At 46.1% G+C, this 15161-nt stretch overlaps 1 protein-coding gene across 2 annotated transcripts in view; it reads left to right on the top strand.

The window, feature by feature from the left end:
- SRBD1 (S1 RNA binding domain 1) overlaps positions 1-15161 on the top strand; it is a 242494-nt gene that overhangs the window by 221918 nt on the left and 5415 nt on the right. For both annotated transcript variants that reach the window (XM_077282407.1, XM_077282408.1), the window contains exon 22: positions 11510-11694. In XM_077282407.1, coding sequence (XP_077138522.1) covers positions 11510-11694 — 185 coding nt within the window. The remainder of the gene's footprint in view (positions 1-11509; positions 11695-15161) is intronic.

Genomic DNA, 15161 nt, shown 5'->3' with positions numbered 1-15161 from the left:
CAAATCTCTGATATCTGTGTATGCAGTTTAGCAGACAGGAGAGCAGGAGCAGAGATGAGGAGCAGCTCCCACTTTGTGATAACCTTCTGAGCTCCTAGGGATGCACTACACTGGCAAATTAAATAAATCCCTACCAATTGGACATCAGTCATATGTCTCCCCATTGAACATGTTTCAGGTCCTTCGACCAGATTAGGGGTATTCCACTGTACCCAGGAAAGTCCCTCTAACTCTACCTATGATCTAGTGCACTATTAGGGTATGTGCACACGTTCAGGATTTTTCGCAATTTTTTCACGTTTTTTCCCTATAAAACGCGATAAAAACGCATTAAAAAACGCATACATATGCATCCTATCATTTAGAATGCATTCCGCAACTTTTGTGCACATGATGCGTTTTTTTTCTGCGGAAAAAAAAAACGCATCGTGGTAAAAAAAAAACAGCATGTTCATTAATTTTGCAGATTTTTCGCATTTTTCCCGCTATTTAATGCATTGGGAAAGCTCCGGAAAAAAACGAGAAAAAAAACCGGGTAAAAAACGCGCAAAAAAACGGATTTCTGCCAGAAATGTCCGTTTTTTTGTCAGGAAATTTCTGCAAGAAATCCTGAACGTGTGCACATAGCCTAACAGTGCACACATAAGAAGACTAAGGCTGGTTTCACACTTGCGTTTTGATCTGCAGCGTTTGTACAGAAAAAAATGCATGCGTTTTTTTCCCCTATGTTTAACATTAAAAACGCATGCGTTTTTTTTGTACGCGTTTGGCCGCGTTTAACGACGCATGCATTTTTTTGCTGCATGCGTTCTGTCGCAGAAATGCAACATGTAGTAATTTCTAGAGGCGTTTTTTTGCCGCAAAAAAAGCATGCGGCACGGTGGCGCAGTGGTTAGCACTACAGCCTTGCAGCGCTGGAGTCCTGGGTTCAAACTCCACTAAGGACAACATCTGCAAAGAGTTTGTATGTTCTCTCCGTGTTTGCGTGGGTTTCCTCCGGGCACTCCGGTTTCCTCCCACATTCCAAAGACATACTGATAGGGAATTTAGATTGTGAGCCCCATCGGGGACGGTGATGATAATGTATGCAAACTGTAAAGCGCTGCGGAATATGTTAGCGCTATATAAAAATAAAGATTATTATTATTATTATTATTGTCTATGTAAACACATGCGTTTTTAAGCACATGCGTTTGCTTGCGTTACAAACGCATGCATTTTTATAGAAAAAAACAAGAATACACCCTGATAAGCCACCCCACACCATCAAGGTGATAAAGGGATCCTAACCCTAACCCTAACCCTAGGGATCCAAACCCTAACCCTACCCCTATCCCTAACAATATGACAGTGAATACTCTACGAGTTAATATTTTTAGTACTCTATAGCAATACCGTATATCTTGGGGTGTCCACATTGAACAAAGCTTTTTATTAGAAGAATGTCCTGGTCACCAGGTCAACATCCCTATGGATCCCTAGGGTTAGGGTTTGGATCCCTTTATCACCTTGATGGTGAGGGGTGGCTTATCAGTCCTGGTGACCAGGACATTCTTCTAATATAAAGCTACCCCTAACCCAAACCCTAGGGATCCAAACCCTAACACTAACCCTACCCCTAACCCTAACCCTAGGGATCCTAACCCTAACCCTAGCTATTTCTATTTATAGTGGGTTTTCTAGTTGATTTTGATGATTGGCAGCTGTCACACACTTCTCAGCATGCGTTTCAAAAACGCAAACGCATGAAAAAACGCATGTAAATGCGTCAAAACGCCGCGTTTTTTTACCGCATGCAAAAACGCATGCGTCTAAAAAACGCAGCGTTTACATGCGTTTTTTCACCACCTGCGTTTTTTTTTTAAACGCTGCGTTTTTAAACGCAAATGTGAAACCAGCCTAATTCTACACATTTTAACCACATTCCATTGTGTTGTTTATTTTTTTGCATTTGTAATTGAAATAGCTGCTATATTACCTCTTAATTACAGTACTTGATATGCCCGTGATGCCATTCACTTTCTTCCCGTGTCTCTCAGCATGTCTTTTTTATTTGTATGATGATAGCTCATACATATTTTACACCACATAACAGCATATAATGATTTTTTGTTTTGTTTTGCAAGAGCTAGTGTTGCAGCACCATTAATCTTGGGGTATTGGAACAGAATGTAATGGGGTATCACATTGCTGTAGTGTAACACATGATACTATTTGCTCTCCAGTCATGTTACTTGAGCATACATTTGCTGTGTAGAGGGTAACCACACGAGGCGGTCTAATGTTAACTCTTTACATACAGCTTTCATGTGCATGGACAGATCTAGGTGATAACAAAGAGGCAAGACCTGTGGAAGCTCATAATGTTACTTTTGCAAGATAGGACTTAGCTGAGATGATCCATATAGTGTAGGGATCACTTTACAGCAACAAATAATTTTAATTGTATTTATTAACAGCTTTAAGTTAAATTATAGACACAAAAGGGGAATTTGCTGACCAATTTTTCCGTATTTGCTCTTAAATTTGAGATGTTTTACTTTTCTATGCTGCCCTTTGTTTTCTCCAGTATAATAAAATGCCTCTTGTCTCTTCCTCTATGCTAAGCTGCCCCTTGTATTTTTCTCTATACTAAGCTACCCATTGTTACCTCCTCTATACTAAGCTGCCTCTTGTCCCCTCCTGTATACTAAGCTACCCCTTGTCCCCTCCTTTATACTAAGCTACCCCTTGTGCCCTCCTGTATACTAAGCTGCCCCTTGTCCCCTCCTGTATACTAAGCTACCCCTTGTCACCTCCTATATACTAAGCTACCCCTTGTCGCCTCCTATATACTAAGCTGCCCCTTGTCCCCTCCTGTGTACTAAGCTGCCCCTTGTCCCCTCCTGTATACTAAGCTGCTGCTTTTCCCTCCTGCATACTAAGCTACCCCTTGTATCCTCCTGGATACTAAGCTGCCCCTTGTCCCCTCCTGTATACTCAGCTGCCCCTTGTCCCCTCCTGTATACTAAGCTGCCCCTTGTCCCCTCCTGTATACTAAGCTGCTCCTTTTCCCTCCTGCATACTAAGCTACCCCTTGTCTCCTCCTGTATACTAAGCTACCCCTTGTCCCTTCCTGTATACTAAGCTACCCCTTGTCCCCTTCTGTATACTAAGCTGCCCCTTGTCCCCTCCTGTATACTAAGCTTCCTCTTGTCTCCTCCTGTATACTAAGCTACCCCTTGTCCACTTCTGTATACTAAGCTGCCTCTTGTCCCCTCCTGTATACTAAGCTACCCCTTGTCCCCTTCTGTATACTAAGCTGCCCCTTGTCCCCTCCTGTATATTAAGCTGCCCCTTGTCCCCTCCTGTATACTAAGTTACCCCTTGCCCCCTTCTGTATACTAAGCTTCCCCTTGTCCCCTCCTGTATACTAAGCTGCCACTTGTCCCCTTCTGTATACTAAGCTGCCCCTTGTCCCCTTCTGTATACTAAGCTGCCCCTTGTCCCCTCCTGTATACTAAACTACCCCTTGTCCCCTCCTGTATACTAAGCTGCCCCTTGTCCCCTCCTGTATACTAAGCTGCCCCTTGTCCCCTCCTGTATACTAAGCTGCCCCTTGTCCCCTCCTGTATACTAAGCTGCCCCTTGTCTCCTCCTGTATACTAAGCTGCTCCTTTTCCCCTCCTGTATACTAAGCTGCCCCTTGTCCCCTCCTGTATACTAAGCTGCTCCTTTTCCCCTCCTGTATACTAAGCTGTCCCTTGTCTCCTCCTGTATACTAAGCTGCTCCTTTTCCCCTCCTGTATACTAAGCTGCCCCTTGTCTCCTCCTGTATACTAAGCTGCTCCTTTTCCCCTCCTGTATACTAAGCTGCCCCTTGTCCCCTCCTGTATACTAAGCTGCTCCTTTTCCCCTCCTGTATACTAAGCTGTCCCTTGTCTCCTCCTGTATACTAAGCTGCTCCTTTTCCCCTCCTGTATACTAAGCTGCCCCTTGTCTCCTCCTGTATACTAAGCTGCTCCTTTTCCCCTCCTGTATACTAAGCTGCCCCTTGTCCCCTCCTGTATACTAAGCTTCCTCTTGTCTCCTCCTGTATACTAAGCTACCCCTTGTCCCCTTCTGTATACTAAGCTGCCTCTTGTCCCCTCCTGTATACTAAGCTGCCCCTTGTCCCCTCCTGTATACTAAGCTACCCCTTGTCCCCTCCTGTATACTAAGCTACCCCTTGCCCCCTTCTGTATACTAAGCTTCCCCTTGTCCCCTCCTGTATACTAAGCTAGCTGCCCCTTGTCGCCTTCTGTATACTAAGCTGCCCCTTGTCCCCTTCTGTATACTAAGCTGCCCCTTGTCCCCTCCTGTATACTAAGCTACCCCTTGTCCCCTCCTGTATACTAAGCTGCCCCTTGTCCCCTCCTGTATACTAAGCTGCCCCTTGTCCCCTCCTGTATACTAAGCTGCCCCTTCTCTCCTCCTGTATACTAAGCTGCTCCTTTTCCCCTCCTGTATACTAAGCTGCCCCTTGTCCCCTCCTGTATACTAAGCTGCTCCTTTTCCCCTCCTGTATACTAAGCTGTCCCTTGTCTCCTCCTGTATACTAAGCTGCTCCTTTTCCCTTCCTGTATACTAAGTTGCCCCTTGACCCCTCCTGTGTACTAAGCTTCCCCTAATCTCCACCTCCATACTAAGCTGCACCATTTTCTCCTCCTTTATACTACGCTGTCCCTTTTCTTTTATCTTATCCTATGCTCGCCTTTGTCCTCTCCTGTATACTAAGCTGCCCCTTGTCCCCTCCTGTATACTAAGCTGCCCCTTGTCCCCTCCTGTATGCTAAGCTGTCCCTTGTCCCCCTCCTGTATACTAAGCTGCCCCTTGTCCCCTCCTGTATACTAAGCTGCCCCTTGTCCCCTCCTGTATACTAAGCTGCCCCTTGTCCCCTCCTGTATACTAAGCTGCCCCTTGTCCCCTCCTGTATACTAAGCTGCCCCTTGTCTCCTCCTGTATACTAAGCTGCTCCTTTTCCCCTCCTGTATACTAAGCTGCCCCTTGTCCCCTCCTGTATACTAAGCTGCTCCTTTTCCCCTCCTGTATACTAAGCTGTCCCTTGTCTCCTCCTGTATACTAAGCTGCTCCTTTTCCCTCCTGCATACTAAGCTACCCCTTGTCTCCTCCTGTATACTAAGCTACCCCTTGTCCCCTCCTGTATACTAAGCTACCCCTTGTCCCCTTCTGTATACTAAGCTGCCTCTTGTCCCCTCCTGTATACTAAGCTGCCCCTTGTCCCCTCCTGTATACTAAGCTACCCCTTGTCCCCTCCTGTATACTAAGCTACCCCTTGCCCCCTTCTGTATACTAAGCTTCCCCTTGTCCCCTCCTGTATACTAAGCTAGCTGCCCCTTGTCGCCTTCTGTATACTAAGCTGCCCCTTGTCCCCTTCTGTATACTAAGCTGCCCCTTGTCCCCTCCTGTATACTAAGCTACCCCTTGTCCCCTCCTGTATACTAAGCTGCCCCTTGTCCCCTCCTGTATACTAAGCTGCCCCTTGTCCCCTCCTGTATACTAAGCTGCCCCTTGTCTCCTCCTGTATACTAAGCTGCTCCTTTTCCCCTCCTGTATACTAAGCTGCCCCTTGTCCCTTCCTGTATACTAAGCTGCTCCTTTTCCCCTCCTGTATACTAAGCTGTCCCTTGTCTCCTCCTGTATACTAAGCTGCTCCTTTTCCCTTCCTGTATACTAAGTTGCCCCTTGACCCCTCCTGTGTACTAAGCTGCCCCTTGCCCCCTCCTGTATACTAAGCTGCTCCTTTTCCCTCCTGCATACTAAGCTACCCCTTGTCTCCTCCTGGATACTAAGCTGCCCCTTGTCCCCTCCTGTATACTCAGCTGCCCCTTGTCCCCTCCTGTATACTAAGCAGCTCCTTTTCCCCTCCTGTATACTAAGCTACCCCTTGTCTCCTCCTGGATACTAAGCTGCCCCTTGTCCCCTCCTGTATACTAAGCTGCCCCTTGTCCCCTCCTGTATACTAAGCTGCCCCTTGTCCCCTCCTGTATACTAAGCTGTCCCTTGTCCCTTCCTGTATACTAAGCTGCCCCTTGTCCCCTCCTGTATACTAAGCTGCCCCTTGTCCCCTCCTGTATACTAAGCTGCCCCTTGTCCCCTCCTGTATACTAAGCTGCCCCTTGTCCCCTCCTGTATACTAAGCTGCCCCTTGTCCCCTCCTGTATGCTAAGCTGTCCCTTGTCCCCCTCCTGTATACTAAGCTGCCCCTTGTCCCCTCCTGTATACTAAGCTGCCCCTTGTCCCCTCCTGTATACTAAGCTGCCCCTTGTCCCCTCCTGTATACTAAGCTGCCCCTTGTCCCCTCCTGTATGCTAAGCTGTCCCTTGTCCCCCTCCTGTATACTAAGCTGCCCCTTGTCCCCTCCTGTATACTAAGCTGCCCCTTGTCCCCTCCTGTATACTAAGCTGCCCCTTGTCCCCTCCTGTATACTAAGCTGCTCCTTTCCCCTCCTGTATACTAAGCTTCCCCTAATCTCCACCTCCATACTAAGCTGCACCATTTTCTCCTCCTTTATACTACGCTGTCCCTTTTCTTTTATCTTATCCTATGCTCGCCTTTGTCCTCTCCTCTATACTAAGCTGCCCCTTGTCCCCTCCTGTATACTAAGCTGCCCCTTGTCCCCTCCTGTTTGCTAAGCTGTCCCTTGTCCCCCTCCTGTATACTAAGCTGCCCCTTGTCCCCTCCTGTATACTAAGCTGCCCCTTGTCCCCTCCTGTATACTAAGCTACCCCTTGTCCCCTCCTGTATACTAAGCTGCCCCTTGTCCCCTCCTGTATACTAAGCTGCCCCTTGTCCCCTCCTGTATACTAAGCTGCCCCTTGTCTCCTCCTGTATACTAAGCTGCTCCTTTTCCCCTCCTGTATACTAAGCTGCCCCTTGTCCCCTCCTGTATACTAAGCTGCTCCTTTTCCCCTCCTGTATACTAAGCTGTCCCTTGTCTCCTCCTGTATACTAAGCTGCTCCTTTTCCCTTCCTGTATACTAAGTTGCCCCTTGACCCCTCCTGTGTACTAAGCTGCCCCTTGCCCCCTCCTGTATACTAAGCTGCTCCTTTTCCCTCCTGCATACTAAGCTACCCCTTGTCTCCTCCTGGATACTAAGCTACCCCTTGTCTCCTCCTGGATACTAAGCTGCCCCTTGTCCCCTCCTGTATACTCAGCTGCCCCTTGTCCCCTCCTGTATACTAAGCTGCTCCTTTTCCCCTCCTGTATACTAAGCTACCCCTTGTCCCCTCCTGGATACTAAGCTGCCCCTTGTCCCCTCCTGTATACTAAGCTGCCCCTTGTCCCCTCCTGTATACTAAGCTGCTCCTTTTCCCCTCCTGTATACTAAGCTATCCCTTGTCCCCTCCTGTATACTAAGCTGCCCCTTGTCCCCTCCTGTATACTAAGCTGTCCCTTGTCCCTTCCTGTATACTAAGCTGCCCCTTGTCCCCTCCTGTATACTAAGCTGCCCCTTGTCCCCTCCTGTATACTAAGCTGCCCCTTGTCCCCTCCTGTATACTAAGCTGCCCCTTGTCCCCTCCTGTATACTAAGCTGTCCCTTGTCCCCCTCCTGTATACTAAGCTGCCCCTTGTCCCCTCCTGTATACTAAGCTGCCCCTTGTCCCCTCCTGTATACTAAGCTGCCCCTTGTCCCCTCCTGTATACTAAGCTGCTCCTTTCCCCTCCTGTATACTAAGCTTCCCCTAATCTCCACCTCCATACTAAGCTGCACCATTTTCTCCTCCTTTATACTACGCTGTCCCTTTTCTTTTATCTTATCCTATGCTCGCCTTTGTCCTCTCCTCTATATTAAGCGGCCCCCTTGTCTTTTCCTTTATACTATGCTCCCGTTTATCTCCTCCTTTATGCTAAACTTCCCCTTGTTACCTCCTCTATTCTGAGCTGCCCCTTGTCACCACCTCTTTACTAAGCTTCCTTTTGTCTCCTCTATATTTAGCTGTCCCTTGTCTTCTCCTTTATACAAAACTTCCCATTGTCTCCTCTTCTATACTAAACTGACTCATGTCTCCTCCTCTTTACTAAGCGGACTCCTGTTTCCTCCTTTATACTGAGCTGCCTCTTGTTTACTCTTCTATACTAAGGCTACTTTCACACTTGCGTTGTTTGGCCTCCGTCGCAAAGCTCATTTTGGGAAAAACACGCATCCTTCAAATGTGCCTGCAGGATGCGTTTTTTTCCCCATAGACTTGTATTGCCGACGGATTGTGATGGATGGTCATCCTTTTCATCCGTCGTGCACTGGATCCGTCGCAAAGTAGCGGTCCGTCGGGAACAAAAAACGTTCAGAGGAACGTTTTTTGTCCACGTCGGAAAATCGTTCAGCGACGGGTCCTGCGTTGTCCGTCGTCGGCTACAATGGAAGCCTATGGACGCAGGATCCGTCGCTGACCGTCACTCGCAGGAATCCAGCGACGGATCCCGTTTTTCATTGTGAACATGCCCGGAAATACTTTCAGACCCGGAAAAAATCTCTCTCTGGGTATGTGCACACGTCAGGATTTCTTGCAGAAATTTTCCTGACGAAAACCGGACATTTCTGCCAGAAAACCGCATGCGTTTTTTTCGCGTTTTTGACGCGTTTTTTGTGCGTGTTTTTCCAAATGCATAGAATTGCGGGAAAAATGCTGAAAATCTGCAAAATTAATGAACATGCTGCTTTTTTTTACCATGATGCGTTTTTTTCGCGGAATAAAATGCACCATGTGCACAAAACATGCAGAATGCATTCTAAATGATAGGATGCATAATGTATGCGTTTTTAATGAGTTTTTATCGTGAAAAAACACAAACAAAAACGCGAAAAACTGAACGTGTGCACATACCCTCTCTCTCTCTCTCGTCCGACGCATCCGTCATTACACGGGATGCGTCACAGACGTTTTTTGCTGTTTTCGTGACGTCCGTCGATACGTCATTTGCTGCACAACGACATACAGCAGAAGACACAAGTGTGAAAGTAGCCTAGGCTGCTCTGTACTAAACTCCCCTTTTGTCACCTTCTTTATATTATGTTTGTTTGTTTATTGTCTTCGCCTGCTCTATACTAAGCTGCCCTTTGCCTCCTCCCCAATACTATGATGAACCCTGTCTCCTCATCTTTAATGAGCTGCACCTTTTCACCTCCTTGATATTAAGCTGCTTCTTGTCACCTCCTCCATACTTAGCTGCTACTTTTTTCCTACTAAAATGTCCCTTGTCTCCTCCTCTTTACTAAGCTGTGCTTTGTCACCGCCTCTATACTAACCTGTCTCTTGCCTCTTCTCCAAACTAAGCTGCCTCTTGTTTCCTCCTCCTTACAGGGTTCTCCCTTGTCACCTCCTTTGTATTAAATTGACCCTTGCCACCTGTCTCCTTTTCTGTAAAAAACTGCTTCTTGTCTTCTCCTCTTCAATACTAAGTTTCCCATTGTCTCCTCTTCTATAAAAAGCTGACCCTTGTCTCCTCCTCTATACTAAAACTGCCCCTTGTGTTCACCAGTAGTGAACAGACAGAAAATGGCCTCTGTGCAAGAACAGTCTATGGGCTCATAACAGTCCAATAGTTCTGTTTTATGCGAGAAACTCCTTGTTGTTTGGAGGTGGGAATGGGCCCTCTTACTTCTTGGGCCCTTGTTTGGCTGCAGAGGTGGCACCAATGATATGTCCACCCTTGTTCTCCACTTTCATACTCCGCTGCCCCTTGACTTTCTCCTCTTGGCCACATCTAAAAAGTTCAGCACATGTAAATGTACACTTATTAGGGGGGCAGCGCAAGGTATAGTAATGTTCTTTAAACATCTGATAAAGGATAATATATTGAACCTGGCAAAAAATGATTTTGCCTTGTTTCATAACTTACCCACCTTGAAGTGCTCTCAAGTCATCCTTCAACTTTCTTCTTAGCAATGACTTTTAAAAATAGAGCCAATCGATACAATGCATTATCACTAAAGCATAACATTGTGTATTGATTGCTCTCCTGTCTTCAGCTTTATCCTGGGCATCCTTAAGCCGCATTGGAGCAGGAGCTGGATATTAAATATCCATCTAGATTAAGTTCTTCAAAGCCAAGAAACAAGCACGCGTTGGCAATCTTACATCCTGTTATAAATGGGTCAGTTCTGTCGCTAGTCGTTCTGCAAGTGATAGCCGAGTGTTATGCTGCTTTTCTCAGTTTAGTATATGACCCTCGTTTGAAGGTGGATAATCACTTTAAGTAATCTCTGTGTATGGCATGTAAAAAGTCAGATTGGGTGTTCAAAGGCTTCATCCAGTGTTTTCTTTCTCATGATGTATAAAGCTACTACAAGGACTTTTCATCCTTGTTTTCCTGGAGCTGACCGGATTAACAGTCTTCCGGTAATTTGGTTACAGTGCTTAATACGTGACTCAAAGATGAGTTTAGACACTTCAGTTCTCATTTTTCATCGTCTTCAGTTGTGGTCAGATAGGAGAGTCATCTTTCGTAACAGTTTCTGTAAAAAGTATGACTTGCCATGAAATCATTTTTGTCCATGTGTTTTTTTTACTTGTTGCTGAATTAAGAGGGTACATAATAATGTTCTAAAAGTTCATCATGTGTAGAATGTAGTAGATAGCTCTCTTGTCTACGCATTGTTGGATATGTTCATGGTCAGGTTGAGGTCTACAGAGTCCTTTTCACATTTGTTTGAAGGTGTTTCTCCTGACTTCCCCATATACAGTAATGCTCGGTTAGGCCAAGCGCTCCCTTGTACTTTATGAGAGAGCCACTGTCAAACTCCTCTGGCCAAGACGTCTCCAGGAAAACCATAAGAATTGTCCTCTGAAAATCATCACGCCGTTTATTCTCTTTCGCGGCATCATGTATTAGGGGAGAGCCAGGAGGACCTTAGACAGTCTGCCGATCCTGCTAATTCAGTCTATGTAGGGGATCTTTAATACGGACTTAATATTATGCGTAAATAACATCCTAGTGCTTGACGAAACAAGTGTTTTATAGTATCCATTAAAAATAGATCTATAGATCAGGACCAACCTTAGATTGCATGATGTTCTGAAAAATGCCGTCTTCTGACTAAACTAATCACCCCTTCAATATTATTGTGTACAATATAGGGTTCAAGTGTTTTTTAGTGCAGATTCAACAGATCTAAGTGGTAACCAAATAATTACAATTTTTTTTTCATCGAAATAGACTCCAGTAGTACACCATGGTGACGGCAGAGAAGTGGTGGTCCCTAATCAGTGGAGACCCTAAAATTTTAGTGGATGGCGGGACAGATCTCGGGTTGAGCGAGATGTGTTCATTACTCTTCTTTTCCTTTTTTGGATACTGTTGGACAATTTTGTATCACTGTCGTAGTGTTTGCTAGAGAAGCCCATCAATTAGTAGTTACCGCTTCTGCACATGTTTCTGTACAATAATCTATTAGATTCGTTTGATAATTGTCACCCCCTTGTTCTTAATTTGCCCCTTCATTAAGAAATTTGTATATATCTATTACAGGTTTCTGGCACTTGTTGGTGGAAGTACTGATGACATAGGAACAGAGAAAATACAAAAGCAAATTAATGGCTACATCCAACAAGAAGGAATCGATAGAGTAGCCGACAAAGTTAAAACAACAGTGCTTACTTTGCAACTCATCATTGACGGTTTCTGCCAGCCTGAAGGTTACGACATGCGTACGGGTAAGGAGCTCATGGTACTGCGCTATACATGTAAATTGTATGATGATTGTCATTTACATTGGGATGCTGCTGAATATCATCTATTAATAAATATTCATGATCAGTATTTTTGTTTAACAGCTCTACCTCTGTCCAGCCCTGTTAGGATACATAGTATAATAGTTAGTGTGACCGGTCAAACCCCATGACTTAAGTCCTTCATCTCCAACCCACAAGACCAACATACGCTTCAATAACTATTGTCTGAAAACTTGTTTGGCCTACAACTGTTTTTACAGATCCAAAGCGCTTGTGTTCTTCGTCATGAGGGAGGAGGAAACGTCTCCAAAGATACCTTTGTTGACTGCTTATGTACCTGGAGAACAAAGGACTGGGCATGTTGAAATTCAGGATGCCTGACCATTTTTTCTATGAACGTTATCTGACAGTGGGGTGTCAGCTGGCACCTTTATACCTAATAATGTCACTGCTGCTGGCAAAATCACTTCGTTTGACCAACTTTGCTGTTCCCCTTTTTTATTATTTTTGAAAAACAGCTTTCCAAATTTCCGATGACTATTACAAGAAATGATAACACTATATAGCACTCTTTACCTTTTTTGGTGAATCTAAACAATCATATATAGAACAACATGATGTATTCCGATTATCTAGAACAGGGGTGGGAAATTAATTTTGCCATGGGGCTGCATGAGAAATTGGGATGGTTTTAGAGGGCCGGACTAATATAATCACCGTATTTTTCGGACTATAAGACGCACCGGACCATAAGGCGCACCCCAAATTTGGGGTGAAAATTGCAGAAAAAAAATTTTTTTTATAAGATGGGGGTCCGTCTTATTGTCCGAATTTACAGTATCTTACCTGAGGGCTGGCGGTGGCAGAGCAGGGTCACAGGAGGCATGGTGTCGGCAGAGGTGGGGTGATAAGGTGTGGCGTGCACCTGAGCAGGGTCCCTTCCTGCTTAGGTGGGCGACGCCACGGCCTGGTGTCCATGGGGGGGTTGCAGCAGTGGTGTGGCGACGGCAGAGGTGCGGTATGGCGTGCGCAGGGTCCCTTCCACCGGTGAGGTGACGCAGCGGCCCGGAATGCAATGTGAGCAGCAGAGCCGGGTTGAATATCGGTGGCGGCGGCCATCTTCCCGAGTCCGCGCGTGTGCAGATGGAGTGCTGTGCTTCACGGGGCTTCAGGAAAATGGCCGCGGGAGGCCGCGCGTGCGCAGATGGAGATCGCGGCGGCCATTTTCCTGAAGCCGAGATCTAAATCTGCAATCTCGGCTTCAGGAAAATGGCCACCGCGATCTCCATCTGCATGATCTCCATTTTCCTGAAGCCCCGTGAAGCACCGCACTCCATCTGCGCACGCGCGGCCTCGGGAAGATGGCCGCCGCCAACGATAAAGAGGTGATCAACCCAGCTCTGCTGCTCACATGGCACGTGACGTACAGGGCCGATGTGGAGCTCAGCCTCTTGTGACTGGTGGCATAATGCTGCCTCCGGTCACAAGAATGATTGACACAGCCGGGAGCCAATGGCTCCTGATGCTGTGTCAATCACATCCTGACCCTGGACTCTGGAGGAACTGTATGCGCTGTAAGCGCATACAGTTCCGACAGCGTGTGGATGAGCTTGGGGCTTTCACTCCAGCCGCCAGCGGTCCTCCTCAGAAGCGGCTGGCCGAGCGGTGCTGAGGGCGGCTGTCAGAAGTGACAGCTAGCTGGCGGGCCGTTTAAAATCATTAGGCGGGCCGGATGCGGCCCACGGGCCGCATCTTGCCCAGGTCTGATCTAGAATCAGACGGTGCAAAATTGAAATCTTTGGTTCAATTGAATCCGTTGATGGTAAAATGTAGAATGTTTATGATAATGTTCGAGGGAAATGTGATCTGTACATTGTCGAAACGCTGGTCCTTTTACAGCGGGCCTTTCCGATTTAAAGGAACACTAAAAAACCTCAAAAGGTATCTCAGCACTTTACCCTTAATCACTTCCTTTCCTTTAGTCATGTATTACATTTAAAACTGAGCAGTATATGAAGACATTTTCTGTGTGCCTGAAGAGTTAAGCCACCTTACCGTCTTCTCCTCACTGTCCTGTGTTGTGGTTATGAAACACATATAATAATAATGATAATTTTTATTTATATAGCGTCAACATATTCCGCAGCACTTTACAATTATGCAGGGACATGTACAGACAATAAATTCAATACAAATTAAGACAATTTAAACAGTGACATTAGGAGTGAGGTCCCTGCTCGCAAGCTTACAATCTACAAGGAAATGGGGGGACACAATAGTTGAAAAGTGCTTGTTATTTCAGGTCTGGCAATTATAATAAATAGGGATTTTCATACAAAGCTGCATGATCCGGTCATCAGCCCGTGTGTTTAAGTGCAATAGTCAAGTATCAAGTGCAGTTATCATGTGCATGGAGGGTGTGGAGACAGATGAATAGTAGGGTGCAGATTCAGAATAATATTTGGAAGGAGGGAACAGGGCAAAGTTAGTTTACTGAGTAGTTGATGTGGTAGGCTTGTTTGAAGAGATGGGTTTTTAGAGCGCGCTTGAATAGGTCAGGGCTAGGCATCAGTCTGATCATCTGGGGAAGTGCATTCCAGAGAGCTGGCACAGCACGAGAGAAGTCTTTGAGACGGAGGTGCGAGGTTCGGATTTCTGCGGATGTTAATCTTAGGTCATTTGTAGAATGGAGGGCACGTGTAGGGCGATAGAGATGAGAGAGGAGATATAAGGCGGTGCAGAACTGTGGAGAGCTTTGTGGGTGAGAGATGAGTTTATACTGGACCCTGGAGCGAATGGGTAGCTAGTGTGATGACTGGCACAAGATGGAGGCATCGGTGAAGCAGCTGGACAGAAATATGACCCTGGCTGCCGCATTCAAGATGGATTGGAGAGGAGAAAGTTTGGTAAGAGGGAGACCGATCAGAAGAGAGTTGCAGTAGTCCAGACAAGAATGAACGACAGTAAGAGTCTTAGCAGTTTCAAAGGTGAGAAAAGGTCGGATTCTGGAGATGTTTTTAAGATGCAGGTGACAAGAGCGAGTGAGTGATCGGATATAGGGAGTAAAGGAAAGTTCGGTGTCGAATATGACCCCAAGACAGCGGGCATGCTGCTTGGGAGTTATGGTTGAACACTCCAGGGTAATTTCGATGTTGGGTAGAGTGAGGTTAGTAGAAGGAAGAAACACAAGAAGTTCTGTTTTGGAGAGATTAAGTTTCAGGTAGAGGGAGGACATGATGTTAGAGACAGCAGACAGACAATCCTTGGTATTTTGAATTAGGGTAGGGGTGATGTCAGGGGAAGAAGTGTATAATTGGGTGTCGTCAGCATAGAGATGATACTGGAACCCAAATCTGCTGATTGTTTGTCCAATAGGGGCAGTGTATAGAGAGAAGAGGAGGGGGCCTAGGACTGAGCCCTGCAGAACCCCGATAGTAAGGGGTCGAGGA

Source organism: Ranitomeya variabilis, chromosome 2, assembly GCF_051348905.1.
Source record: "Ranitomeya variabilis isolate aRanVar5 chromosome 2, aRanVar5.hap1, whole genome shotgun sequence".
NCBI lineage: Eukaryota > Metazoa > Chordata > Amphibia > Anura > Dendrobatidae > Ranitomeya > Ranitomeya variabilis.
Note: the sequence above shows the minus strand (reverse complement) of the source record. Positions and strands in the feature narration are given on the sequence as shown.